Raw genomic sequence first — 27668 nt, 5'->3', positions numbered from 1 at the left:
AAACAGGCAGTGTTGCCCGCCTCACAGCTTCAGGGTCTCTGGGTTTATCTTGAGCTTGGATCAGTGTCAGAGAGATGTTTCACATGTTCTCCTGGTGTCCATGTGTGTTTCCTCTGGGTTCACTGGTTTCCTCCCCAACCAGCAGACTGGCATCCACATAGGGTGTATCTCCACCACATGTCTGATGTTTCTGCTCTGGATCCACTGTGACCCTGGAAGGGCTTACTGAAGATTTGCTGTCCACTTGTGTTTAATGTTCATGCTTTTAGACAGATAACATTAGACTTAATTTTCAGAGCACCAAATGCCGAATGCCTTATCTATCCTGTAGCATCACTTCAGATAATATTCACCTTGTTAATGGTATGTGGTGGCTCATATTTACCTTTTCTTAAGTGTTGTCCATTTAAATTCATTCCTAATCCAATCAATAAATGAATCACTGATGAATATGGACAGGATTTAAGAAATAAACTGCCTGTGCAATATATCAATGCAAAATCTTTTACTTTATTGATGCTGTGCACGAGAGTGAAGGCTATCCTCTCTCTGATCTAGATGATTTAGATGTGAAGGATACTTCACCGTTTTCCCACAACATAATCAGTTTCCCCTCCCCACCCGCCTTTTTTTTTTTTTTGTTTTTTTTTTTTTTAACAATGGTCATCTCTTTAAAACCTGTTCGTGTAGGAGTGACATGACCGTGGGATTTGTGACTGAGAGCCGGGCAGTGTAAATCTCTCACTAGCTCCTGTGCTAAAAGCTGTGACTGAAGCGCGAGCGCGCACTCGAAGCTTCTCCCAGTGTGGCGACAGAGGCGTTCCGCGCGCGCGCGCTCACTTTCTCCTCAGGTTCGCCTCGATCACACAAGTGTTTCAGCGGTGAAGAGTGTTTCCGTGGCTTTCTAAAAACACACTCAGTCTGAAAGTGGAGAGCTGTGAAAGGACTCCTCATGTAGAAGCGGCACGGCTTCCATGTTCAGCGGAGGCGCTCCCGGGCTTCATTTAGGATGCAGAGATCACCTGTGGATGATGCCGGCTTCCTTTCGAGATACTTCTTCTGGTAAGGACCAACTGCAGTGAACACACAGCAGCACGAAGTGTATAGAGCATTGAATGAACATTTACTGTCCCACTGGACACTAACATTGTACATATTGCTCTTACCCTATACACTGAATTGTACAAATTGTTCGTATACTCAGATGTCCATGGTTTGTAACAGTGTGTATTTTTTAACCAGCACGCGCAGCATATTTATTTATGTATTTTTACAGCACGCGCCATTACAACAGACTCAATTTCATTGTTAATTCCATGCTGCTCTTTGCACAATTACTTAAGTATTTGAACAAATATTACCATTTGCACTGTCATTTGCAACATATAAAATTGCACATCAAGGCTGCACTGTAATTAACCTCATTTCTCTTATGCGTGCCCCCCCTCTTTTAAATTGTGATTTATATACTGTATTTATTTGCTTCTTATATATCTTGTAGTTTTTGTTCTTAACATTGTGCTATAGTAACTTTTGGTCAGTTATCACATTACCCTGTGTATACTGACTATTTGTAAGATATACAGTGTGCAATTTACTATCTATCTATCTATCTATCTATCTATCTATCTATCTATCTATCTATCTATCTATCTATCTATCTATCTATCTATCTATCTAAACAATTCACAATTTTCCTCTATAATCTAATTACAGTTCATTTCTGTGATCTTTTAATGTTTAATTACCTAAAGGTACAGTATATGCACATTTCTAGGTGAAAGATAACAAGAAAACATGGAAAGATACAGTTTAGTCCGTTTAGAAATTGTCCATGTTTGTTGTTATCAAAACCCTGATAAAAACGTTCAGTTTCATACAGTTCACATGAAATGTAGTGTGACCACATCATCATTACACCACACTGAATTAGACTTAATGTGCGTCATTTAAGAGAGATGGCAGGTAGAGTGAACAATGTTAGATTAAAACCAAGTGTTCAACTGGACATGAGTATTAATTCAACTTACTGAAAAGTAAGTGTAATAGCTTGAGAGTTTGCTGTTTGATTGCTACATAAACAAACCGCACTGAAGCAGCTGCATAGTTATCAATAATGTTGACATTGGGAAACTTGTGTGGAAATGGGCATTGTCCTAATAACTGATTCCCCTGGATGTTTGCAGGTGGACAAGCCCTATTATGCGAAAAGGGTTTAGGGAAAAGCTGAAGCCGTCAGATGTGTATCAAGCCCCATCGCAGGACGCTGCAGACGTGCTCGCTGAACGTCTAGAAAAGTTTGTATTTTCAACATGTCCATGCGTGCATACTGGGTTCATTGAAATGAGGGAGATGTGAGGCATATGTTCGACACCTTCATATCTAATCCATATTGAAGTAAACTCCTCCTTTTTAGGTGTGTGAGTACTGGTAATTGGATCAAGCACAGGCTGAACTGTACATATTGACCTCACAAAAGAATTAAATGTATGCACTTTCATAGTACAGATATTTGCAATTGGAGTGGTTCTGATTCATTTTTTTGTGTAAAATATTACGATTTCTTATTGTTATATTTATTATGGCAACATTACTGTTGAGTTGCTGTTTGTATCACTAATGCTTCTTCATTCAGTGATGGTATGAATGACTGGAGGTATGACTCAAATCAATCAAAACATGACCATATTTACACCATGGGAAACTGCTAACAGGACACATTGCTTCAGTTCCTATTGTCTGCCCCAAAAGTCTAAAGGCTTAAATGTCACCCCTTTGAGCCAAAGTATTCATGTGGTGTTTCAGGGTAACAGGGTAAATGCCAACCTGCTTCTACCAGTAAAACCCCTTACATGCCACATTTCACATAGCTAACAATATGTTTGCTTGAGTTGGGGTGCCAATTTAATGGGCATCAAACATGACCTTTTAAAGTGCCAGGCCCCTAGTGGGTGATAGATGGTGTGCAGTATTTTGTAAGTCCTCAAACACACGTGTCTTCTGGGAATTTGAACTTTTTCTACAATGAAGAGCTTGAAGCACTCTCCTGTTTGTGAAGGGCTCTTTGCCTCGTTTAATAAGTAAGCAAAATCACCGTGGTTATATACGAGTGTCCTGAACAATGTGGACTCCACCATTTTTACAGTGGATGGGAGGATGTAGAGAGCTGTTTTAATTGTTCCTTTTCGGCTTCCTGTATCTCCACACACAGAGAATGGGACAGAGAAGTTATATCTGCAAAGAAAAAACCCAGTCTTCTATGTGCACTTTCCAGATGCTTCCTTCGACCCTTTGTATTATTTGGAATCCTCCTCTATTTTGGGGTAAGTGTGTAAACGTCTAATTGTGTGCAAATTTATACGTATGCCCTGTAACTTCTGTACCTCTGTCTTTATCTGAAACTTGTGCATATCTTCTAGAAGTCTGAATGTAGGTGCATGAGTGCTAGCTTCTAGCTGGCAACCTGCTGCTCCTCTGTGATTATATCAGAGTAGTCAGGCTATTGATGGTGTAGCTCACAGTAATGTGTGACTCTGCTCATGTGTTTAACGTTAACTTCAATGGGGTGATCCTTCTATTGTCATTGGTCATGTAGAACATGCCATAGTTTTTTGTAAACATACAGCAGCAAACTGTTCAGGACATAACAATATGTGTGTATTTTTGTAGAGAATCCATTAGAAATACCCTATTATTTCTGTTATTTTGTTTAAATGTTTATTGTAGAAGCATTTTGTGTCTAGCTATCCTGACACATGTATTTTGTTATTCATTATGAATTAGATGTGGAATCAAGTTGATATTACTTTTACGTCCCCATATTTGTTTCACAGGAAGCCACAAAAACTGTGCAGCCACAGCTCCTGGGCCGAATCATCGCTTCATTTGACCCCTACCATGAACCAGAGAGAGAACAGGGTTACTTCCTGGCCCTAGGTCTAGGCCTACTATTTATCACCCGCTTCCTTTTGCTGCAGCCCGCCATGTTTGGACTGCACCACCTGGGCATGCAGATCCGCATTGCCCTTTTCAGCTTAATTTATAAAAAGGTGTGCTACAGTAAGCTCAAATGTTGGTGAATATCATTATGTATTTATATTTAGGAATGGTTTGTTCGTTATTGTTAAGAAAGTATGCTGTTATATTAAATATTTTACTTTATTCCTGCACCTAAGACACTAAAGCTGTCCAGCAAAGTGTTGGACAAGATCAGTACAGGGCAGCTGGTCAGCCTGATGTCAGCCAACCTGGGCAAATTTGATCAGGCAAGTAAAAGTAACATTTTTATCTGTTTATATTGGAGGTACAGTATGTTCCCATATAACCAAAATTCAGTGGAATTGTACACTCATGCAATCACTTTAGTGCCCTGCTTCACTGTATTTAACAACTAACCTGCATTTTGACACCTAAAAGCTTCTTTTTCTATCAGTAAGTCAGTATGTAAAACATTTCTTATCAGATTTTTCTGTGGTGGCCGAGCATCACTGAGCACGTGAAGCACAGGAGGTTGAACTTTAGAACCCTTCAGGAAAGTTGAGCCAGGGTGATGAATTTTGATACACTTTGCAAGTTCTCTGAGGCAATTATCACCTGTATTAAATGTAGTGGGTGTGAAACTTTTTGTCTCAGAGAACATACGCAAATTCGGACTATTTTTTAGGTGTGATTCTGAGGAAGGCCAAATGCCCCACCATTCCCCTAATGATGTATTGAATGTGATGGGAACATTTGATTGTTGATTGTTTGATTGTTTTCTTCCTGCTAGATTGTGTGTATTTATTTGTCTAAAAGTAAATGTGTTGCACTAAGGTGCATTGTGAAGTTAGATAGAAAGAGATGGATTTCTTTTGTAGATTAATTTAATAAGCCACACATTATTCTTTGTTCATAATATTCTCAGTTGTGTAACTATTTAAACTGTTTTTAAGCTTCACAAATGTGATTCAATCCGTTAGTTCTCTTACTTTTACGAGTGTAACTGTATTGACTGAAATTATATAGTATACCTCACAGTATGCTGGAAATTAATCAGAAATTGTGTTTGCTGTACAGAGCCTGGGCATGGCCCACTTTGTATGGATTTCTCCTTTGCAGTGTATCCTGTGTGTGGGACTAATTTGGGAGCTCATAGAATTCAACAGCTTCTGTGCCCTTGCTGCAATCTCACTACTGGGAGTCATCCAAGCCTGTCTTTCTCATAAAATGGGACCTTACAAGTAGGTTTTTCTTGTAGGCCTGTTCACATTTGTAATACCGCATAGATTCATGCTTTGGATTTGTAAATTTTTTCTCTACTATCTCATTATATCACTCCCACAAAAACCCGCATTCCAAAGTCTTATGCTGGTTGGGCTTTTTGATGAGTTAGAACAGGTAGCTCAGATCTTGAGCTCTAATCAGGACCTTGGTTTGCCGTGTGCTTTTGAGAAATGTAAACATAGCTGGGAAGAGCTGGCGCTGGCATCTTTTCAGCTTTGCTCAATTCAGACAGCATGCTTCTTGTATTTACAATTGCATCTGTATTTCCCATGTGCGGTATTCTTTCAAGTTCATTCTCAGTGCCTAGCCAGATAAGCAAAAACTTTCACTGACCCTCTCCAACCTGATTGTATTTTCTCTTGTTGTCTTTTTTTTTTTTTTAAAAAAAGAGCACAAAGGGTACTACTTACGAATAAGCGTCTTGCCCTGACCTCGGAGATTATGGAGAATCTGCACTCAGTGAAAGCTTATGGCTGGGAGGAGATCATGGAGACCATCATCAAAAATATCAGACAGTAAGATAAATTGTGACCAAAATCAGTATTTCCTACGCTGCAAAAAGACAAAAAAGATTAGAGGTGAAAAATAATTTTTCACCTCTGTGCCTTTTTTACTTTCAAATTTCAGCGTTGAAAAATGTGATGTGATGTGGCTCATTTCCTGACAAACAGGGTGCTACATAAGTTCTCTTTTGATACTCAGATTCAATGAACATTTGAAGCATTTTGGTTTTGCTTTCATCCTGACTGCCTTCAGGGATGAGGTCAAGTTGACCAGGAAGATCGGCTCTCTGCGCTACTTCTACAGCTCTGCCTACTTCTTCTCTGCTATATGGGTGATCACAGCAGCAGTACTGCCCCAAGCCCTCACCACCGGCATCACTGTGCGACGCATCTTTACTACTCTTTCATACTGCATGGTGCTGCGCATGACTGTCACTCGCCAGCTGCCTGCTTCTATCCAGATGTGGTACGACACCATCCGGCTTATCTGGAAAATTGAGGTGAAGTATTTTCATCTAACATGTCAAGCTCATTGGATAATGACTATTGGATAATGCGCATTGGATAATGGCTATTTATTACAATCTGAACACAAAAAAGGGGTAGTGATAAAGATGATTCAGTGATTCTGAGACCAAGTGAAACTGATAAAAGTCTGTCTTAGCTTGATATGTCTAACATTACATTTTCAAAAGTGCCTAAAGTGGCAGTTGTTATTCACACTACAACCCTTTAACCAAAAAGACATGAACTGTAGGGCTGTGGTTCAGCACTGCTCAAAACTGCACAACATGGCAGATTCTTTGTATCATTGTATAACTGTTTGTACTGTCCTGAAACAAGGCCCAAGGTAACTGTTTCTATCTCAGACTGTATCCAATAATGTGCCTCAAAACCTGTTCCATTTTTTTTTTGTTTTGTCCACTGTGGCTTTTAGGAATTTCTCAGCAAAGAAGAATACAAACTATTGGAGTATGACCTCAGTATTAAAGACATGGAACTTGAAAACATCACAGCTTCTTGGGATGAGGTAGTCTTTTCAGTGAACTGCTCGCTCCATCTGAACATTTTAATAACCCCTGAATCTGATGATGTGGGTGATAATGGGTTTTTTTTTTTTAGATTAGTTGAAAAGTCTTGGATGATAGTACATTAAATTAGTCTGAAAATGTAAAAAGAAATGAAAATATTTTGGAAATCCAAACACTTTGAAAATATTTTCATTGTGAAATCAGATATTTACTAAAACTTAGACTACTTGTGTTATTTTACATGTCCTTGTACTGAAAATGACTTTAATTGGTCTAATTCTCAGACCGTCTGCCTGTAAGCGGTTTGAGCAGGTCCTCAGAGAAACTCAGTTCAATTGGTGGGAAGAGACAGGGGGAAGTTAATTGCTGTGTTCTTTTGTCCGCTGTTTACTCGCCCCATTTGAATAAGAAATGCATGCAGAAATTAATTGTTGAGCTCCTGGGCAGCAAAGCCTGACAAAAGTCAATGATTAAACCAGTGTCACACCCACTTCTCTGTTCCAGGGTAGTTCTCACTCTCCTGTTCCAGTGAAAATGTTTTTGCAGGATGATTCTCCTTGCCTGTGGCAATAAAAATGAAATAAACAGTTCAGTCTACCTATAACTAAGATAAATCGTTGTATTTAACATGATCTTTTTATAGTTGCTATAACAATCTTGTTATATTTGTCAGATAAGCACATGACTCAGTCATAGGTTGAGATAACAGCTTTAACTAGTTAATAAATCTTGCTGTGTCATGGGATCTCACTGACTCCTTTTAATAGCCTGTGGTAAGCAAAGTTGTCTGGTTTTATCTACAGTAAAGTCCAGTTCAGTCTTGCAACTGGAAAAAAACATGTTCATGTTAAACATTATAATTACAAAGCAATTATATAAACAGTATATGGGTGTGCCAGTAATGAAAGACTCTCTGTTATGGCAGGGTATTGGTGAGCTTTTTGAGAAGATTAAGCAAGAGAACAAAGCAAATGGCTATCCAAATGGAGATGGACTCTTCTTCACCAACCTCTACATAACACCTGTGCTTAGGAATATCAGCTTGCACTTGGAGAAGGGTGAAATGTTGGCAGTGGCTGGATCCACAGGATCCGGAAAGGTAGTGTTACACTCTTGATTTTTTTTATTTAATATTCTAAGTAAGACACTAGATGCTTTATATAGAGACAGAAACACTAGACCTATTTCATTAGATTTCTATTGTTGAGGTGACCTAAAACAGCTTAATCGCTGACCTGTCCTATACTATCTTCGGTATGGGTAGAGCTCCCTGTTAATGACCATTCTGGGTGAGCTGGTCCCTTCCTCAGGAAAAATCCGACACAGTGGCCGTGTCTCCTACTCCTCCCAGACTGCCTGGATCATGCCTGGCACCATTCGCGAGAACATCCTGTTCGGACTGACCTATGAAGAATACCGCTATAGCAGAGTGGTTAAAGCATGCCAGCTAGAGGAGGTAATTCATATCTTTAGATTAACTCACTTAGTTTTACCTGTCTGTCTTTCTATTTCTCCTACTGCCACTCTTTCTCTTATATTACTGTGTCTATTGTTATCCCTGCTCGTGATGCTCTTTTTGAACCTCCCACTTTCTGTCTATTTGATTACATTTTAAAGTCTTCACTCTCTGTCTGTCTCTCTCACTCTATCTAGCTAATCTCCTGCCACTCGGAATGTTCAGCTGGCAGTTGAACTGAGAATCTTTGTTAGATACAATGCTGCATTACTGTGTCATATTACTCAATATGGCTCACCCCACCTCACCTACAATCTCTTGATACCAAAACAGCCAATCATATGCAGCCAACAGCCATGCTGAGTGACAGCACCCCAGTTTATTTGAGTCACTTTTGAAAAGAGGCTCACAGATCTGAAATGCTTCATAGACTGCATAGTCACATTCAGTCCGCAACAAGCTGCTTATCTCACACCAAAATCTGTGACAATTTTAACCAACTTTCCTTAGGGAAGAAGAACTACAGTGTTACAATATTGGATAAGCAAGACATTAGCTTAACCCATTAGTTAGGTTGTTTCAGTATGATCATGTTCTCTTTAACATATTACGTTTATCTCATGATAAAATAAAATAAATGTAATAATAACACTCATCCTTCTTAGAAATAAAAACTTCTGGACAATAAAATGTAAGGAAACTGGATATACTGTAAATACACTACCAGGTGATGAAACTGATGAGACAGAAATGGAAGTGGTTTAATCCTTTTTACCAGCGCACTGGTGTTCCACTATGCCAGCGGAATGGAAATCGACTTCTCAGACAATTTTCAATCATTACAGATTATTGAATTATTTTATTTCTGCTAGTGTGATATAAAAATAGTCAGGGCACTTTGTTGTTCAGTGTGAGATGTGTTTACCTCTGTTTGGATAACCTTACCGAGATTTTTAAAGGTTCAAGTTAACACCTTAAAATTTCTGAAGATTATGAATAAGTAGTTGGGGCACAGAGCATGAATAGGTTTGATATCATCATTTACTTTTAAAACTATAAACATTTGTCTGGGAAAAAACCCTAATATTTTAGATTTTATTTGGAACTTTTCTATGAATATATTACATTTAGTAGGCTAGGCAAAAACAGAAATACTTTTAATTACAACTTCTTAAAGCCCTGAGTGTCTACCTTCCTATGAGCCATTAACCATCCCTGTGGAGCTGAACATCACACAAACAGATGAAAATGAATTGTCTGGCTTTTAGTAAAAAAAAAACAAAAAACTCAATGACTCTTGTAGCTTCCTTGCATTCACATGTGATGTGATTCAAAGGGATGATCCAGAGATGTTTTATTCTTCTGAACCCATGGCAATTTGCCAACAAGTTGTTAGTGAATGAAATAACATGCTATTTTAACCTTTTAATGCATTTATACATTTAATGAAGAAGTTCCTGTTATCACTTACATTACAGCTGCTATAAACCATTTTCCATTACCAGTCTCACATTGTCTCGCTCTACAAGTTATTAAGACAAAACCTGCGTGACATGTTACTATGAAATTAGAAAGCTCAAATCCTAGATTTCTGAAGACTCTCCTGTGATGGAAATGCTAAATGCTAAATAATTTTTTTCATATATATCAGAAAGTTCCACCATATCAACAATTATACATTATGATTAAATAAACAACAGTATTATTGTTCATAGTTTATATGGTCTGTGTCTAAGATATTGCTGTTAAACAATAACATATTAGAACAGACACATTAATATAAACCTTTCCTTTTTATTAATCAACATCTTTAGAAGTTTCCTTCCAAGAAAACCGAGGCAGGTTAACTGTTAATGATTGCAATATTTACACTTTCTTGTTTATGACACTGTTTCATTGTGATGACAGTAGCTTTTGCTACCATGTTGCCTAAGCCATCTTTTATTCATTATTTCATTTGAACAAATTTCTCTGATGATTTCTCTGTATGCTAAATGAACCCACATTGAGATTTTTTACAGTGCTAGACTGAAAAGTATAAATGATCTGGCATTGGCATCATGCCTGTGGCATCTAGATTAGATTTGATTCAACTTTATTGTCACTGCACATGTGGGTACAAGGCAACGAAATACAGTTAGCATCTAACCAGAAGTGCATTTTCACAGTGCAAATAATTAGTATATACATATACATAGTATATACAATACATAATCAGTATATAAACAATAAATAATTTGCATAGATAAACAGTATATAAACAGTATACAGAGGGAGTTAAATACAATGAGTATCTATAAACCATAAAAACAAACATCCATCTGCTTTCTTACGAATGACTTCAGTATGATTGTGTCTTATAGTCCATCTCACTTTTATTGTCACATAACATTTCAGACTTTTTGTACTGCAATCTCATGTCTTAATGTTTCCAGGTACACCACAGCAAAATTAATATTTTAGACAAAGTCAGGTCTGTCTCAATGAAGCCCTTTTATAACTACTGATATATTTCTTTCCCCTGATGCTCCAAAATTGGGCAAAAGGTGTCAAGGAGGAGGTAAGATAACTCTATGTGAACCGTTGCAGAGTCATAACTGTATTTACTCATTCATTATTTCTGCATCTATTTTCATGATGCTTTATCAGCTGTCAAGCAAAATTTTAATCATATTTCATATAAGACGCAATGCTGAACAAAAGCGAGTCTAAGTCAGATTTTTCGGTATAGAGTTGTGTGGATTTTGTCTCATATATTATCACTGTGCCCGTACGCAGCGTCTGTAATAGTGTGTTTGTGTGTGTATCCAAAAGTGAGATCATCATTCATGGTGATATTGTATGATATATTTTTCCTCATCGCGTGTGATGTCTCGGTTCGATATATTGTGTCCTGTTCATACGTCTTGTGAGCTTATTAGACCTCTTTATGGAATTCACTGAATTAAGCACTATACTCTGATTAATAGAAATGAATGTGCTTTGATCTTTAGGACCTGGCTGCTCTTCCTGAGAAGGATAAGACTCCATTGGCGGAGGGGGGACTGAACCTGAGTGGGGGACAGAAAGCACGGGTTGCCCTAGCCAGGTACACACTCAGAAAAGGATGATAATCTTAATTTTACAGTTTATCTGCGTAGATAAAATCAAATTTTCAGATTTCAAAAGTAATATGGTTGTATCTTGTCCATGACAAGGATTAAAAAACAAGACAAAATATTTCACGAATGTTTTATGTCTTATTTTAACAATTTCATTTTTCAAGCATAATGTTAAGGATGCACAGAAACAAACTTTTACACTGATATCTATTTTTTCTGTGGTTATATCTCAAAATTCACTCTATTTACTTGTACACAACCATATACTCATTTATTTCACTTTAAATTCATATTTGAATACATTTGCATTACAGTAAAGTTGGTAATAATGAATAAATATGCTTTGAGTGAAAATGTAATTTGCTTTGTGTAACAGCTACACTGAGTCTCCTTGTGTGTCAAAGATTAATTTCTGAAACTGAAAGTTATGTTTTGTGTTAATCTCTTAGGACTGTGTACAGAGATGCTGATACCTACCTGCTGGATGCACCTTTCACACATTTGGATATTGCTACAGAGAAAGAGATATTTGACAAGTATGTATATCAAATATGAGACCTGTCACATGCAGTATGAAATGATTATGGTGGCCCTTTCATGAATTAATTGCTGTTCCTTATGACTTTAGCATTTGAAATATTGTTCTATATTTTGCATTGAGGTTAGTGAGTATACCTTTAGTTGTAACAATTTGTAAGCAGAAGTCTTTCTCCCAGGTGTCTCTGCAGGCTCATGGCATCCAAGACTCGCATTGTAGTCACCAACAAGATTGAACACCTAAAGCGGGCTGACAAGATCCTGCTGCTGCACAACGGTGAGTGTTTTTTTTATGGCACGTTCTCAGAGCTGCAGTCACAGCGGCCTGACTTCAGCTCTTTGTTGCTGGGACTGGAGGCCTATGACAACATTACTGCAGAGCGCCGCTGCTCCATCCTCACCGAGACGCTACGCAGAGTATCTGTGGATGAAACTTCAGGGATGCGTCCCGATTGTCCTTCCTACCGGCAAGTGGCACCTACCACCTACATAGATGAGAGGAAAGCTTCAGTGATCATCAACCCTCTGGCAGCCGACCGTAAGGCTTCCTTCATCCAAGTGATTGAAGAAGAGACCAAGCGGCCACTGCCTGACCGCAAGTTCTCCCTGGTGCCTGAGAATGAGCTGGTGGATGAGTCTTTTATAGCAAATGATATGTATCACAACCACCATGTGCACATGGCAGGCCAGAGAAGACAGTCTGTGTTGGCATTTATGACCAACGCACAGGGTCCAGGTAGACGTGACCAGCTCCAGTCCTCCTTCCACAGCCGCCTGTCCATTGTGCCCCAGAGTGAGCTGGCCTCTGAGTTGGACATCTATACCCGTAGACTGTCCAAAGACAGTATCTACAACATCACTGGAGAAATGGATGAGGAGAATATTGAGGTAAGAGATGTCAGACATGATGGCACTTCCAGTGTTCCACAGGCCATGGAAACTAGCCTTTCCCTTGATTAACCCTGTTGCAGTTTACAGTTGAGTGACTGTATATTGGCTGGGAAATATATATATTTTTAAATTAAACTAAAAAAAATACTGGAGCAGAGCTTTTTGATGTATGAGAAAACAGATATACACTCTGGATTTACTTGTTATGCTTATTATCCAGTCACATGTATTTTTGTACACTGAGTGAGTTTTACAACAAATGAATCTTTTTTTATCTGGTTAGTGAAGTAAAAAGCAACAACAACAACAAACAAACACAAGATGGACAGAGAAGTATGTTTATTCTCTGCTTCAATGTCAGAACAAATGCATCTACAGATGTAAGCATTAAAAGTAACTATTGCAACCATTCAGTTAGGTTAGTCACATACCCACGTTTTTGTAAGGAAAGAAGATTTTATGAAGCTGGACCTACACATAACATACATGAATAGGTTTGATCTAGTAATTGACATAGTAATGTGGAGCAGTAGGGATATAGAGGTTATGTGCTGGTAATAGGAAAGTGAATTTAAAGTACCAGATCTGTCAAGTACTCAGTAGTTGCACTATGCCAGTCCATCTTTAGGAACCATGCTCACTTATTTAGACCTTGTGGTAATTTAGCATAGCCAGTAGTACGAGATTGGAGGAAACTCACACAGACACAAGGAGAACATTAAAAACTCCACACAGCCAGTAACCCAAGCTCAGGATAGAAATGGGGAACCCTGGAGATGTACCAAGAGTTTAAGACTTAATGTCTTGGAAGAGTGAACATTCTTTGTGACACCTACATACACAACTCACAAAAAGTTAAGGATATTTGGCTTTAGGGTGAAATTTCAGGATGCACCTAAAATGCACTATAACCTTTACAGGTGAACTGAATTTGACCTTCTCTACACTTTTGAATGCACATGTCCAACTGTTCAGTGTTTCAGTACTTTTTGCATAACTTGCTGTTCTCTAACAAGGTGCTTAACGGCAAAATTCACAACTGGTGTTTGATCCATGAATCGACCAATAAATTTTCTGGTTCAATTAGAATTGGTATTTAAACTGTCCTCTTCATCATGCTGTTCACATTTTGACATCATGAGACCAAGACGACACCTAACAATTGATCAACAGTACCTCGCCATTGTGAGGCTTCAAACAGGATGTTCTCAGAGGGAAGTGGCCACTGAGAGTGTCACAGAGTGTCATCAGCAGGTTGCAGCAGAGATACAGAGAGACTGGAAGACTCACAGAAAGGCATAGAAGTGGACGTCCTTTGGCCACATCCCACATTGATGACCGTTTCATTGTGAACAGTGCCCTGCGGAACCGGATGATGAATGCCACTCAACTCCAGGCACATTTAAGGGAGGTGAGAGGCACCCAAGTGTCACGTCAGACCATTCAAAACCTGCAAGGGTACCTGACCACACCACCAGGCACAGGCGTCATCGTGTTGCATGGGCCAGGGAGCATTTACGCTGGATGAGGGACCAGTGGGCCTCAGTGCTGTTCTCTGATGAAAGTCAATTCACGTTGAGCAGAAATGATGGCCGCCAAACGATGTTGGAGACGTCAAGGAGAGCGCTATGCATCAGCCACTGTTGTGGTGGTGTTACAGTCTGGGCAGGTGTGTCTACTCAATACAGAACTGCCCTACATCTTGTGAATGGTACAATGACAAGCCAATACTACCTGAATAACATCATTAATCCAGTCATTGTGCCCCTGCATGAACAACACAGGCCTAATTTCATCTTCATGGACGACAATGCTCCAGCTCATCGAGGTCGCATCATTAGGGTACGGCTGCTGGCTGCTGGAGGCTGGGGTACCTCAAATGGAGTGGCCTGCACTTTCTCCAGACCTGAATCCCGTAGAAAACCTATGGGATCAGCTGAGTCCCCGTGTAGAGGCTCGTAACCCTGCACCCCAGAACCTCAATGACCTGAGGGCCGCCCTTCAAGAAGAGTGGAATGCCATGCCTCAGCAGACAATAAGTCGACTCGTGAACAGCATGAGACGTCGTTGTGAAGCTGTAATTGATGGTCAAGGGCACATGACAAATTATTGAGACATTGACATTTTTTGTTGTGGTATACCCACCACTGTTGTTGGCTTTTGTTTCAATAAATTGTTTGAGATGAGGAAATCACCATTGCATGCTTCTACTTAAATGCCCTACTTTCATGATATAATATCACTGTAGCATGAAATTTTTACATTTTCCATAAATTTCACCCAAAAGCCAAATATCCTTAACTTTTTGTGAGTAGTGTAATTGAAATCAATGCCATTTTTTGAATAGAAGAAGAAGCATTTATTTGTCATATATACTGTACATTACAGCACAGTGAAAACATTTTCTTTACATATCCCACTTAGGAAGTAGTATAATTTAGGGTAAAAGTAAAATGTCATACAGTATACAACACTTGAGAATAAATAGCACTGTGTTTTTTACAGGCATGCTTTGCAGATGAACAAATTGAGGATGTTTTTGAAACCACAAAATGGAACACGTATGTGAGATACGTGTCAACCAACAAAAGTCTGACATATGTTCTGATCTTCATCCTCATTATTTATGCGATTGAGGTAATCATGCTAATCATTATTCATCTTTGCATGTACTTGAATCACTGTTTATCTTATTGAACTCTGATCTTTCAAAACAAAAAAGTGAATGTAATCACTCATCTCTAGTTAGCTGTGGTTATAATTCAAATGTCGCACTGAATATAACACACGAGTGTGGATGTTTGGAATTTGTGGGTTGTACAGAATTTGAGAAATTTGAGAATCAGTATGCATCGTACAGTTGACACTGGGCAGCTGGGTTTTGTCTCTCAGTTGGTTGTTTGACTACCTAACTGAGTCCAGCTGTGATGATGGGTACAACAAAATTATTTACAAACATGAAACCGGTCCATTTGGCAGAAATGCTTGAAAGAGGTTCAATGGTTCAGAGCCCTGAAAAAGAATCAAGTGACTTTTCCTCAGTTCTCTGCTGAAGATTGCTTACATTTCTGTTTGTAGGTGGCTGGATCTGTTGTTGGGATTTTTCTGATAACTGAGTGAGTATAATTTAAAGTCCTCCTACTTTATCATACGCAGCAGTATGATCAAGAATTTACATACTTTTTTTTTACATACGAAAAATGTTCAGTGGTCTCATTTTAATACCTTTGTTAAACAAAATATCTTTAATTGTGGGTGGCGGTCTAGCAGTACTCCAAATAGTCTTAATTCATGCTTCCTCTCCATTTTTTTCAGTGAGATCTGGAAAAAGGAGCATCCTGACCAAAACGCCACGAAACAGACCAACTTATCACTAACTGGCACTGCTGTCATTATCCGACCCTCCAGCAGCTACTACATTATTTATATCTATGTAGCAACTTCGGAGAGCATCTTAGCTCTGGGCTTTTTTCGGGGGCTACCACTGGTCCATACCATGATCACCGTATCCAAGAAAATGCATCAGAAAATGTTGAGTTCTGTGCTAAGGGCACCAATGTCTGTCCTCAACACCATGAAGACAGGTGTGTGAGATATAAATGCAGCAGAAATATGCCTATATTTACGTTTCATGCGGTGTGTGTTGTCAATTTTTGTACTCTGTTTTCAAGGTCGTATCATGAACCGATTCACTAAGGACATGGCTACGATAGATGACATGTTGCCTCTGCTGATGTTTGACCTTGTCCAGGTTTGTACTTACAATGATTGTAGATAGATAGATAGATAGATAGATAGATAGATAGATAGATAGATAGATAGATAGATAGATAGATAGATAGATAGATCTGAGAGGTATTGCTCAAGCCAAGTATTTGATTTACCTTGCCTGGAGTATACATTTTCTTTCTTCTGTACAGCTGACCCTGGTGGTGCTGGGGTGTGTTCTGGTGGTGTCAATTATGCGGCCATACATATTCCTTGCAGCCACACCCTTAGCATTTGTTTTTATGGTGATGAGGAAATACTTCCTGCGCACAGGTCAACAGCTAAAGCAAATGGAGACAGAAGGTAAGAAGTAACAGATATGTGAGTGCCAATTTTGCATATACACATAGTCAGTCAAAGGTAATAATACTACAGTGTCTTCTCACTTGAGCAGTGTGTTTATGTTATAAAAAGTGTACCAGCTTTGTACCAAAGGCAGACACACCATGGTTAGGAACAATGTAAGGATCAGAAAGAATCCTAAGAATGAGCTCCGCATTCCAGCAGAGGTAATAGGACTCATAGTTTAAGACATAGTTTAATCTCTGACTGTACATGGGATGTGACTTTCTTCCATGGGGACCTAGCAATTTTGACAAGGCCCTGGTAGAAGGTCAGCAGCATGGCAGAAAACCGGAGAGGGAGAGAGGATGAGTGAGTCAGGCAGGAGGTGATGGGATATCTCAGAGGAAGCAGCATGGGCAGAAGACAGAATTTAGCCTCTTTGTTTGTCTTTGTTTATCTGCAGTGTGATATGCCCCAAGTGACGCAATAACCCCATTGCTGACCCAGTCTGTCCAGATCACTTCTCATCCCGCTTCATGAACAGGAAGCAGAAATGTGTTATTCTCAAACACTGATGATTCGTTTTTTATGTCAGTTTTTGTCAGGTCACACAGAGAGCAAATGAGGATTTTCCACACTGACTAGGACAGTTTGGTAACAACTTAACGAGAGATTTCTACCTGACCGCGCTAACGTCATTCACAGAATTGGGCAAACTAAGCTTGAGGGGGTCAGTCTTGTTTGTGAAAGAGAGTTAAGAATATTTACATGCTGTAATATTTTGAGAATGTGGTGATAAATAATTAGTTTGCATATAGGCTCATGCCACACACAGGGCTTATAAAGGTGAATAGGGGCTTTATAGCAAAGGGACAGAGGATGGACTTTTATTGCTTCCATTCTTAGGGCACCAGGTGTGACAGGTTTTGTAAAATGAACTGATTAAAATCTGGAATAAAAATGGCAAAAAAAATATTCTTTTACTCTTGCTTGAGTCAAATGTTATGTTTCTCTGCTAACATGCTCTTCTTTCTCACTCTTTCTTCATTTAGCTCGGAGTCCCATCTTCTCCCATCTCATCATCTCACTGAAAGGACTGTGGACAATCCGGGCCTTTGACCGGCAAACCTACTTTGAAACTCTTTTCCATAAAGTCCTCAACACACACACAGCCATCTGGTTCCTCTACCTTTCCACCCTGCGCTGGTTCCTCTTCCGTGCTGACATCATCTATTTCTTCTTCTTTACGCTTGCTGCCTGGATTGCAGTAGGAACCAACCGTAAGCACACTGTTCTATTTTCTACTCTAAAGCTATTCCTTCTGCACCCTCTATAGTGCACTCTGTGTGAACTGGTGAGCTTTATGTATGTGGCCATGCTTGTTGGAGCTGAATACTGGAAGTTGCAGAGGTTGTAGACAGTGAGCAGATGCTTGAATGCTTGATTTGGCAGGTTTCACAGACAATTTCACTGAGAGGTAATTGCTAGCAGTGTTCGGGAAAATGTCTTTGAAGTGAATTTAGAGGTCATTGTATGCACTGTTGTGCTTGATGTTTACTCATATGCTTGTGTGTTATTCCACAGAGGATAAATCGGGTGAGATTGGTATCATTATAGCCCTGACGATGCTCATTCTAGGCACCTTCCAGTGGTGTGTTGTCACCAGCATTGCAGTGGATGGAATGGTATGCATCCTCCCTCTTTCTCTCTCTCTCTCTCTCTCTCTCTCTCTCACACACACACACACACACACACACACACAGATTAATTCATTCATCTTTGTAACTTTACTTGTTCTTTAATTCCCCTGTATTAAATTGTACCTTAGTTTGTCTTTGACTGTGTCTGAAACGCAGAAGTTGTCCTGTTTTGTAATGGCGTGCAAGAACTGTGTGTGAAGGCTGTTGTCAATGCAGAGATTTTTTTCTGTTATAAGTCGTATCAGAGTGAGGAACATTACGTTCTTGCAAAGCTCGTCAGAGGAAGTGGCAAAATGTGTTGTTGATATGCATAAAACGTCTGCTCATTCAAACTCCTGCATACTTGCTTTATTCACTCTGAAAGTCATGGATACAATTAGACTTACCTCTTTTAGCCTGCACTCAATCACAAGTACAAGATGTTCAAGCATCATTTGGAAGCCAAACAAACCAACATTCATGTTTAGGCAATTACTTGACTTGCTTACATCATTGCTCTTATTCTCACCTCCAGATGCGTTCTGTGGAGCGGGTATTTAAGTTCATCGACCTGCCCTCTGAGGAGCCTAAACCTAGGCTGGGCCAGAGAAAAGACTCAACCCTGGTCATTGAGAACCCAGAGGCTTGCAATGACACTTGCTGGCCCAGCCATGGGCAGATGGACATACGCAACTTAACAGTCAAATACACTGAGGCGGGACATGCCGTGCTCAAGAACCTCTCTTTCAGTGTGGAGGGTGGACAGAAGGTATGTGTAGGAGCCAATTCAGTTAATCAGACTTCAAAAACCAAAATTTCTTATAAGATGATTGTAATTTAAGAAAAAAATTCTATTAGACCCCTTTATAAAGCTCAAATCACCAAAGAACCCTTTAGTAACCCTTTTGTTCTACAGCTTACAAAGAACTAAGATAATATTATTAAAATCCATAAATATTTTCTATTGCAGCATGTTGATCCTATTAAATTGTTTTAAATGAAGTTGAATTGAACCCCCATGCAAGCTTTTTCTTAACAGAATGTCTCCATGCTTCCTGGCAACTGACACTAAAAAAAATCTACTGGTAAAGCATGGACCAAACAAAAATTTGTAGGTCACCTGAGCTTTTTCTGAATCTTGGCCAGACATCTATTTTAAGCCTCAAAAAGAGAACATGCAGGTCTGGGGGGAAAAGGACATCGGTTCCTCCTTAATGTTATGTATCTCTCTTTACGTCAGTCCCCACCTTTTTCTGATTTTGGAAGATCTGTCCCAGGATACAGAGAACAATTTTGTACCCTCAAGCAAATGCCTTATTAGTGGGAGTGTCAATGGGAAAAATACAAACAAAAAATATAATGGATGGCTTCCAAGTGTCATGGAAACAATTTCTCATCAGACTGTTGTTTTAGCCAGAACAGATTATTTAAGAGCAATATCAGTTAAGATAAGAGTAACATCAGTTTCTTATCAAGCAACGTAACAAATGATCCGTTTCTGATGATCAAATCCATTCAGACCTAGGCCCTATAACTAATGAATGCTGAAATTTATAAATAAAAAAAAAAGAAGATAAAACACCTCATAAAGATTATTATTAAATAACATTTCCTTCAAGGCACTATTGCACAAGCATGTGTGCTGCTGTAGTGAATATCAGTCCAGTTGTGATTACCTGTGGCCTTGTCCTCATGGCATGATCATAGCCTCACTCTTCTTCACTACAGCAGCATGACTGTGAGTGTGATTGAGAATGGATGGAATGGATATTTTGGCTATTAGTTGGAGCTTTAGACCAATTCTTTGTTCTATCTGCCCTTTCTACTCATAGAACACAGTTTCATTAAAAGTGCTGTTAGGTCCACTTTAATAGGAACACCTGCTTATTTATACAGTTATCCAATCACCCAGTCATGTAGCAGTAGCACAGGTACAAAATACAAGAGAATCAGTTAATTCCACATCAAACATCAGAAAGGGGGAAAATGTGATCTCCATAGCATTGATGTTGGTGCCGGATGGGCTGGTTTGAGTATTTCAGAAACTGCTGATCTCCTGGGATTTTTACGCAACAGTCTTTAGAGTTTACACAGCGAAAAACAAAAAACCTATGCAGTGTGTGGAGGGTCTGCATGCTGAAACACCTTCATGCTGACAGATAATGGAAAGTCTATAGGAACTCAAATAACCACTCTTTACGAGCATGGCAAGCAGAGAAGCATCTCAGGATGCACATCTCAGAACACATCAAACCCTGAGGTAAAATACCACATCAGGTTCCACTCCGTGTCAGCCACAAACAAGAACCTGAGCCACTCATAGTCACAGACTCACCCAAACTGAACAGTTATATACTGAAAGAAAATTTTTGGGTCTGTGGCCATGATAGCCTCAGATTCATGTTCATGGCTGACAGCAGTGGAACCTGATGTCTGTGTAGCTTCAGGTATTATAGCACCTCCATCTCATGGTTCTATGTTCTTTACATGCTTTTCTGCTTGTCACGGTCTTAAAGCGAGTTACTGTATCCTTCCTGTATCCTGTATCCATCCAATCTGACCATTTTACTCTGACCTCACTCATCAACAGGACGTTTCCACACACAGAACTGTCTATCACTTAATGGTTTTAGTTTTTTGCCCCAAATACTCAAAAACAGACTTTCTGGTATGACCAACATCCAAGCCACGATGCCAACCCATGTCCCAGGAATCACAATTTCTTTGTCATTCTGATGTTTATGTGAACATTAATCTGAAGAATTATTTATGACATTATTTATTATATGGCATTATTTTAAATTACTGAGGTTTGTATTCATAAATTTCAAGTGACCAGTCAAACAAAATGAAATAGTAACAACTTTAAAAATGGTAGTTTGTGATTTACACCATAGTAACAATACAAATAATTAAATAAATAAATAGAAAAATAAATAAATAAATAGGCACAATGCCAATGTTTCATGGACCCCTGAGGTTCTTCAGATCAGTGTTGTAGAGAATATGAGAACATATGTCTTTTTAAATATTGTTAAATCAGATTATAAACATAGTTGTTTAGCCTGGGCTGGTAGATAGTCATACTTTATACAGAATAGTTATTCATGCCATATGGTATATTAAATATAGAATAGTTTTTTCATTATTTGAATTAATCGTTTTATACTTTTCATAGTAAAAGAATACACTAATAAGCTTGTGTATAAATGTAAATAACTGAATCAATGATATTTTATGTTTGGTTATTAGGTGGGCATATTGGGCAGGACAGGTTCTGGGAAAAGCACACTATTCAATGCGCTCCTGCGTCTGGCCTACACAGATGGAGACATGTCTATCGATGGTGTTTCCTGCAATAATATGCCACTGCAAAAATGGAGGAAGGCTTTCGGTGTGGTGCCTCAGGTATGTTCACAGCTTGGACATAACGAACATTTGTGTTGTTCTTACACAGTTACACTCTGTATCTTCTTGGCTGCTACAGAAAGTTTTCATCTTTACTGGAACAATTCGGATGAACCTGGACCCATATGGATGCCACGGTGACAAGGAGCTGTGGAGGGTTGTTGAGGAGGTAAATCTAGCACTCATTTATTTATACTCAGTATGAATATTTTGTTCATAGTGCACTTTCAAGACCCATCCTCATTGCTTGTTAAGAAACAGCTTCTTTATGGCACCTCTGCATTTTCCAGCAGCTGAAAAAATTCACGCTGGATGTTTGGTTTTAAAGTTGTAATAGTCATTAAGTGCACTAAGTTGATACCATTTTTATATATGTAAGTATATACATTAAGCATATGGTTTTGTGATGATTTTTTTAATGGAGTTAAGTGTGAGTTTCATAAAGTTATGGACCACATTCTGTTATTTGTAATGAGAAAGGTCAGAAAGGCATTGTTGTTATCCATGTGTGGATAGTTTTAATTTATTTATTTTTTTTCAGGTGGGGCTTAAGTCAGTGATTGAGCAATTTCCAGATAAGCTAGAATTCCAGCTGGAATACGGGGGTCACGTGCTGAGCTACGGTCACAAGCAGCTGCTGTGTCTGGCTCGATCCTTCCTCAGTAGGGCCCGAATCTTGCTGCTGGATGAACCCAGTGCCCACCTCGACCCCATGTAGGTGAACCACCAGCTTAGCAGTAGCACAATGTGCACAGAAGTCTTAGAAGTCAAGAAATAAGTTTTTGTAATTTCTCCGTTAACAGGAAAATAACTTAAATTTAAGATTAAATTACAACACTGGCTTTTATTACGGTATCTGATGAGTTGTGTTTTTGTAACTGTGATCGATTGCAGCACTGTGAAGGTACTGAAGAAGACACTAAGGCAGTCCTTCTCCTCCTGCACTATTTTACTGTGTGAACACAAAGTGGAACCGCTACTGGAGTGCCAGTGCTTCATGGTAAAGCTTTCTGTCATCACTTTGATTTCACTGCTGTCTTTAGCTGATAAACACAATTCGGAAACCCAGCAGCCATGTTACCGAAGTTGGCCCCCCATATAAAAATCAATTACATAAAACTTAATTATGTCGTTTTTGTGCTGCAAATAATAGCTTAAATAATTTTGGCTTTCCTTCTTTTTCTTTTTTCTCTCTCGCTCTTTTTTTTTTTTAGATATTATAGTAGTACATGCTGTGCTGTTGTTATGTAGTACTGTTTAACCTAACCTAACACTAGCATAACAATGCAGAAATCAAACATGGCTTCCGAATCATTTACACCCATTGTAGTATTTTATCACTGCTGCCTGAGTTCACAGCATTAAAAATCACAGCACTATATGCAAATACTGAGATGGCAACAACAACCAAATAACAACAAAGCTAGATCAAAGCTAGATAGGCTACTCACATATTTTAGTGACAATTTGACAGGCATTGATTTCAGCAAACAGTTACATTTGAATACACTACAGTATAGAGCAATATGTCACAACTTGCAGCTGTGTAACTATATAATAAATGCATTAAAAGTACCAAAACATTAACATTTGATAATGTGGTTATGATGTTTACCACTTACCAGAGCTGCTAAAGAGGGACAGGCTACTATAAGGACAACATGTAAAAAATCTCTGCAGTCATGAGAGCTTTGTCCTGCTAATTTATATCTTTTTGCTCTTAAGCTTTGCGTTTATGTTAATTATCTAAAGGCATTCTGATCATTCTGTCCACTAGGTTGTTGAGCTGCTGAACTATACAGCCAGACATATGTGGGCACTTTATCTGTCATCCACATGTGCTTGTTGAACATCCAATTATGGACTGAAATGGGTTGGATCTTGCTTTGTGCACAGGGACATTGTCATGCTGTGAAGGGAAATCTTAATGTTAAAGCATTCAAAGACATTCTAGACAATTTTATGTTTCCAACATTATTTCAGCAGTTATTTTCAGTTTAGAGAAGACCTATATATTCGTGTGATGGCCAGGTATCCATATACTTTTGTTCATACAGCGTATATAATTCAATTAACCATTAAGAGTGACGAAAGAAGTGACTTCTTATATACGTACCCTGTATGTACTCCAAGTCTGGGAAAATGTCTTAATATTGTACGATGTTTGGTATAATACAAAAGTGATATCATTAGCTGAGTCCATCTGGGTCACGGTCCCTAGTGAGGCAGATAGCTTAAGCTAGCTTAGTTACACCTGAGCCTGAGCGGATGGTGCTGTAGACACAGGAGTCTTAACTTGAAGCAGCATCTAGGTTTCTGTATATACCCACTCCCAAGACTTTTTCTGGGTCCTATGGGATAGGAGACAGATGTACATTAATATGAGCCAAACTTTCATACTATCATGAATGTAAATAGCTGTACTAATATCTTTGCTGTTGTGCTATTGAGACCCCCAGCAGCTCCAACTGAGCCACCAAAAGAAGAAAAGAAACCTTGCCTCATATCTTATTAGGACACCTCTTAAAACTACTATTATTGTCTCGCTGACAGTATACTTCTACACTATTATGAAAACTGTTACTACAAACTGTAAATACAGACAGCTATGCTATTATGATGTCAATGGACAATTCAATTCAACTCATTTGTATAGCACTTATCATAATGGACATTGTCTTAAAGCAGCTTGTCAGAGTTAAGCAGGAGGAAGCATCCACTGTCTAATGTCCTTTACACATTCTTCAATCTTAAGAAGCCATTTCCTCTCATCTGACTTAGCTGAAACATATAGCTGTGTGTCATCGTCAAAACAGTGGAAGCTAATACCATAGTTACGAATAATTGCACCAAGGGGTAGCATATATAAGGAGAAAAGCAGTGGGCCTAAGACAGAACCTTGTGGAACACTGAACATAACCTTGGTAGGGATAGAGAAGTCACCATCTAGATCTACTAATGTTATTTTTTTTTTGTGATTTATTTACCTTTTTGCTATAGATGATGGAGCAGGGCAAGGTAAAGACTTACGAGTCGATCCAGCGCCTGCTGAATGAGACCAGCCAGCTGAAACAGGCCATGAGTCCAGCTGAGCGCCTCAAACTCTTCCCACGCCGCAACTCTAGCATGCGTGTGCCACAGCCCAAACTGAGCTCCGTCACACTCACACTGCAGGAGGAGACCGAGGACGACATCCAGGATACTCGTCTCTAAACCCCAGGCAATCAGTCACTACAGAGACTCTGCATTCATGAGCACCTGCTAACTTAGGACTTATGTCCGGTACAATATGTCCTCTTTTTACACACTCATTCTGAAGTGTTTTTTAAATCATTTGTGTTGATCTGGAATACAATTATGGTACAAATGAACATCTTTTTATATTTGCAATAAATATAAGCTAAGGTACTTCATAGAGTTTAATAACAGGAGCCAGTGGGACCAGGAAATGATCATGCAAAAGTAACAAGTAAAAAAAAAAAAAAAAAAAACTTTTATCAGGTTGTTCCTCATGGTGGCCTTCACGGAGCATGTTTCAGAACAAACAGTTGTAAATCTTCTCAACTTATTTATTGAATATTCAGTCCATAAACCTCAAACTTGTTCCTGTAAAATCACTGCAAAATGTGCTTTTGTAAGACACATGGACAACAACTTTTACTAATATTTTTATATATTGAAACATTTTTATTTAACTGCTAACAAATTAGGTCTGAAACGAACTGCAAAATGTTAGTACAGTGGATTTTTTTTTTTTACACTACCAGCAATGCTAACTTTGTGAAAAAATAAACATGAAAAATGTATTTTTTCAAGAGATAATGAAGCGTACGTTTTTTGTGTCAAATCTTAAAATCAATATGTTCTATCATCGTCTTTAATTCAAGGCATCTTTTTAAAGAACGCTCAGCAGATATTGTTTACTATCTAAAAACATTTTCAGGTGATATTTGCTTTATGGGGGAGGGCAATATATATTCAGGTAAGCACAAATTGTAAAGAAAAGGTTGAAACCCTCTTGAGATGAAGCCACCAGGAACCCATTATAGCCTCCAGTGCCACCATTAAACGTAAAGTGATTTTCCTAAAGGTGTACAGAGCGGTGAGATGATGGTAACCCTTGATTAATCAGATTCACCTTGAGGCTGGATCGCTAATGGACATGAGGCAGCAGTTTGAGTTTGGTGGGGGAGGGGTAACGGTGTGGGCAGTTATCATTGACGATGAACTACTTGAACTTTTTCAGGTTGAAGATGACTTGCATTCGGCTCCCGAAACTGTTGTCAGTTCCTGGAAGATACTTTCTTCAAACAGTGGCACAAGTTATCACAGTAAAGAAAATCATGAAGGTCATGCAGGACAACACTCAAAGTACTCCACTGCTTAAGCTAGATGGAATGGGCTTCAGAAATTAGCGGATTTATATCCATTTGAGACATCACGTGATCAAGATCATTTCTTTTTTTTTAAAATTTTGCCCACTTGGCTTAATAGCATGAGGCGTGGATGTGTGAGGGGAAATAAAATGAACAGCTCGTGGTACTGGTTAGGGTAACAGTGCATTTTTAATCGTTGTGCTTGGAGGAAACAGGACAATTCTGTGAACCTCATCAGACACCTATCTCACAATTCACCATCAGTGGTTGACTATAATCTCTTCTGTACATATGAACAATAGTGAGTTTAAAATAATACTTGATTATCCTAAGTGTTTATTAGCGAAGAACAAATCAAATAAAATTCATGTTAAACTTCAGAAGTGGCTTCTGCACAAAGGGTCAAAGTTCAAGCAAGTCCTGACTCAGCACACATTCCATGGGCAACTAAAACTACTCATTATGGCTTTACAGACAAAAGAAAAGGACTTGTGTTGCACTGACGTTACTTATTGCCACATTCAGGTCACTTTGAAACAAGTGAGAAAAATCGACCAAAACGTTATATTAGAAACACTATGTACAGTTTTCTTTTTTTTTCTTTCTTTTTTTTAAGCTCTTCAATATACAAGCGCATCACCACATCCACTAGTCTATATATAACACTGAAGTTCCTATTTTTTATTTACACATATTTGGTAAAACCCTGATTAATTTTAACAATATGTAGAACCAATCTTGCAACTATTTAAACATAAAATACTTATCTGAAAATACTTATTGGCAAAAAAAAGAAAGACTAAGTTTTTCCTTTAATCACCTAAAAGCTCACAAAGCACTTCTTTATCATCTTTCCCAGGATAGTTCTTCAGTTTTCTTTTTTTCTTTCAAACTCAATACTTCAACATTGAAATATAATAAAACTATGGTCCCAAAGTACACAAGGTAATATAGTGTAACAAGTATGGACAACATTTATTATAAATACTAAAAAGCTGTCAGTAACACACTTTGAAAGAAGTTTACAGAGTGGGGGTATAGGGTTAGGAACGGGAGTCTATTCACGATTATTGTAGTTTTTGTGTAAGTTAGAGTTAAGGATCCAGATCTCCTCTTCTGGTTGTTTGTTTCTGTTGTTAGTTTGGGTCTGCCTTGTTCTGCTGCTCATGTTGGCTCTGCTGCTGTGCGTTTGGGAGAGACGGATGCTGCTGCTGCTGCTGCTAGAGGGGATGGAGGTATTGGTGGCTCGGATGGAGCTGCTGGGGGTCTGCTGATGGCCCTTGCTGCTGGGGATCGGCAGCTGAGATTTGGGCCTGGCAACTTGGCGTGGGGACGTGTGGACATTTTCTGAGTGACTGCTGTTAATCTGTC

General features: G+C 38.8%; 2 protein-coding genes across 3 annotated transcripts in view; one reads left to right on the top strand and one right to left on the bottom strand.

Annotated features, from left to right (window-relative positions):
* Positions 1-708: 708 nt before the first annotated feature.
* On the top strand, positions 709-25684 carry cftr (CF transmembrane conductance regulator). Its single transcript, XM_058387476.1, has 27 exons — positions 709-1062; positions 2187-2297; positions 3212-3323; positions 3834-4049; positions 4176-4265; positions 5056-5219; positions 5652-5777; positions 6019-6265; positions 6703-6795; positions 7722-7895; positions 8061-8252; positions 11246-11340; positions 11803-11889; positions 12070-12778; positions 15287-15418; positions 15860-15897; positions 16097-16365; positions 16453-16532; positions 16702-16852; positions 17887-18114; positions 18419-18519; positions 19049-19282; positions 21766-21921; positions 22001-22090; positions 22463-22635; positions 22816-22921; positions 24922-25684. The coding sequence occupies exons 1-27, from the start codon at positions 1010-1012 to the stop codon at positions 25132-25134; spliced, it is 4440 nt and encodes a 1479-aa protein (XP_058243459.1). The 5' UTR covers positions 709-1009; the 3' UTR covers positions 25135-25684.
* A 68-nt stretch (positions 25685-25752) lies between these two features.
* The window catches only part of cttnbp2 (cortactin binding protein 2), a 41617-nt gene continuing 39701 nt past the window's right edge, over positions 25753-27668 (bottom strand). The window contains exon 23 of one of the 2 annotated variants that reach the window (XM_058387473.1): positions 25753-27663. In XM_058387473.1, coding sequence (XP_058243456.1) covers positions 27355-27663 — 309 coding nt within the window. In that variant the 3' untranslated portion in view covers positions 25753-27354. The remainder of the gene's footprint in view (positions 27664-27668) is intronic. The other variant, XM_058387474.1, reaches the window with a different exon arrangement.

The sequence above is a fragment of the Hemibagrus wyckioides genome, linkage group LG04, assembly GCF_019097595.1.
Source record: "Hemibagrus wyckioides isolate EC202008001 linkage group LG04, SWU_Hwy_1.0, whole genome shotgun sequence".
In the NCBI taxonomy this organism is placed as follows: Eukaryota; Metazoa; Chordata; class Actinopteri; order Siluriformes; family Bagridae; genus Hemibagrus; species Hemibagrus wyckioides.
The sequence above is the reverse complement of the archived record's forward strand: the minus strand, read 5'-3'. Positions and strand labels throughout refer to the sequence as shown.

What these genes read in the sequence shown, in the direction of transcription:
- cftr (XM_058387476.1), top strand. Translation starts at nt 1,010, where the DNA reads ATGCAGAGATCACCTGTGGATGATGCCGGCTTCCTTTCGAGATACTTC. An exon ending in AAAGCAAATGGAGACAGAAG is followed by an intron (nt 16,853 to 17,886) that starts GTAAGAAGTAAC and finishes TTCTTCATTTAG; the next exon opens with CTCGGAGTCCCATCTTCTCC. An exon ending in TGGAGTGCCAGTGCTTCATG is followed by an intron (nt 22,922 to 24,921) that starts GTAAAGCTTTCT and finishes TTTTTGCTATAG; the next exon opens with ATGATGGAGCAGGGCAAGGT.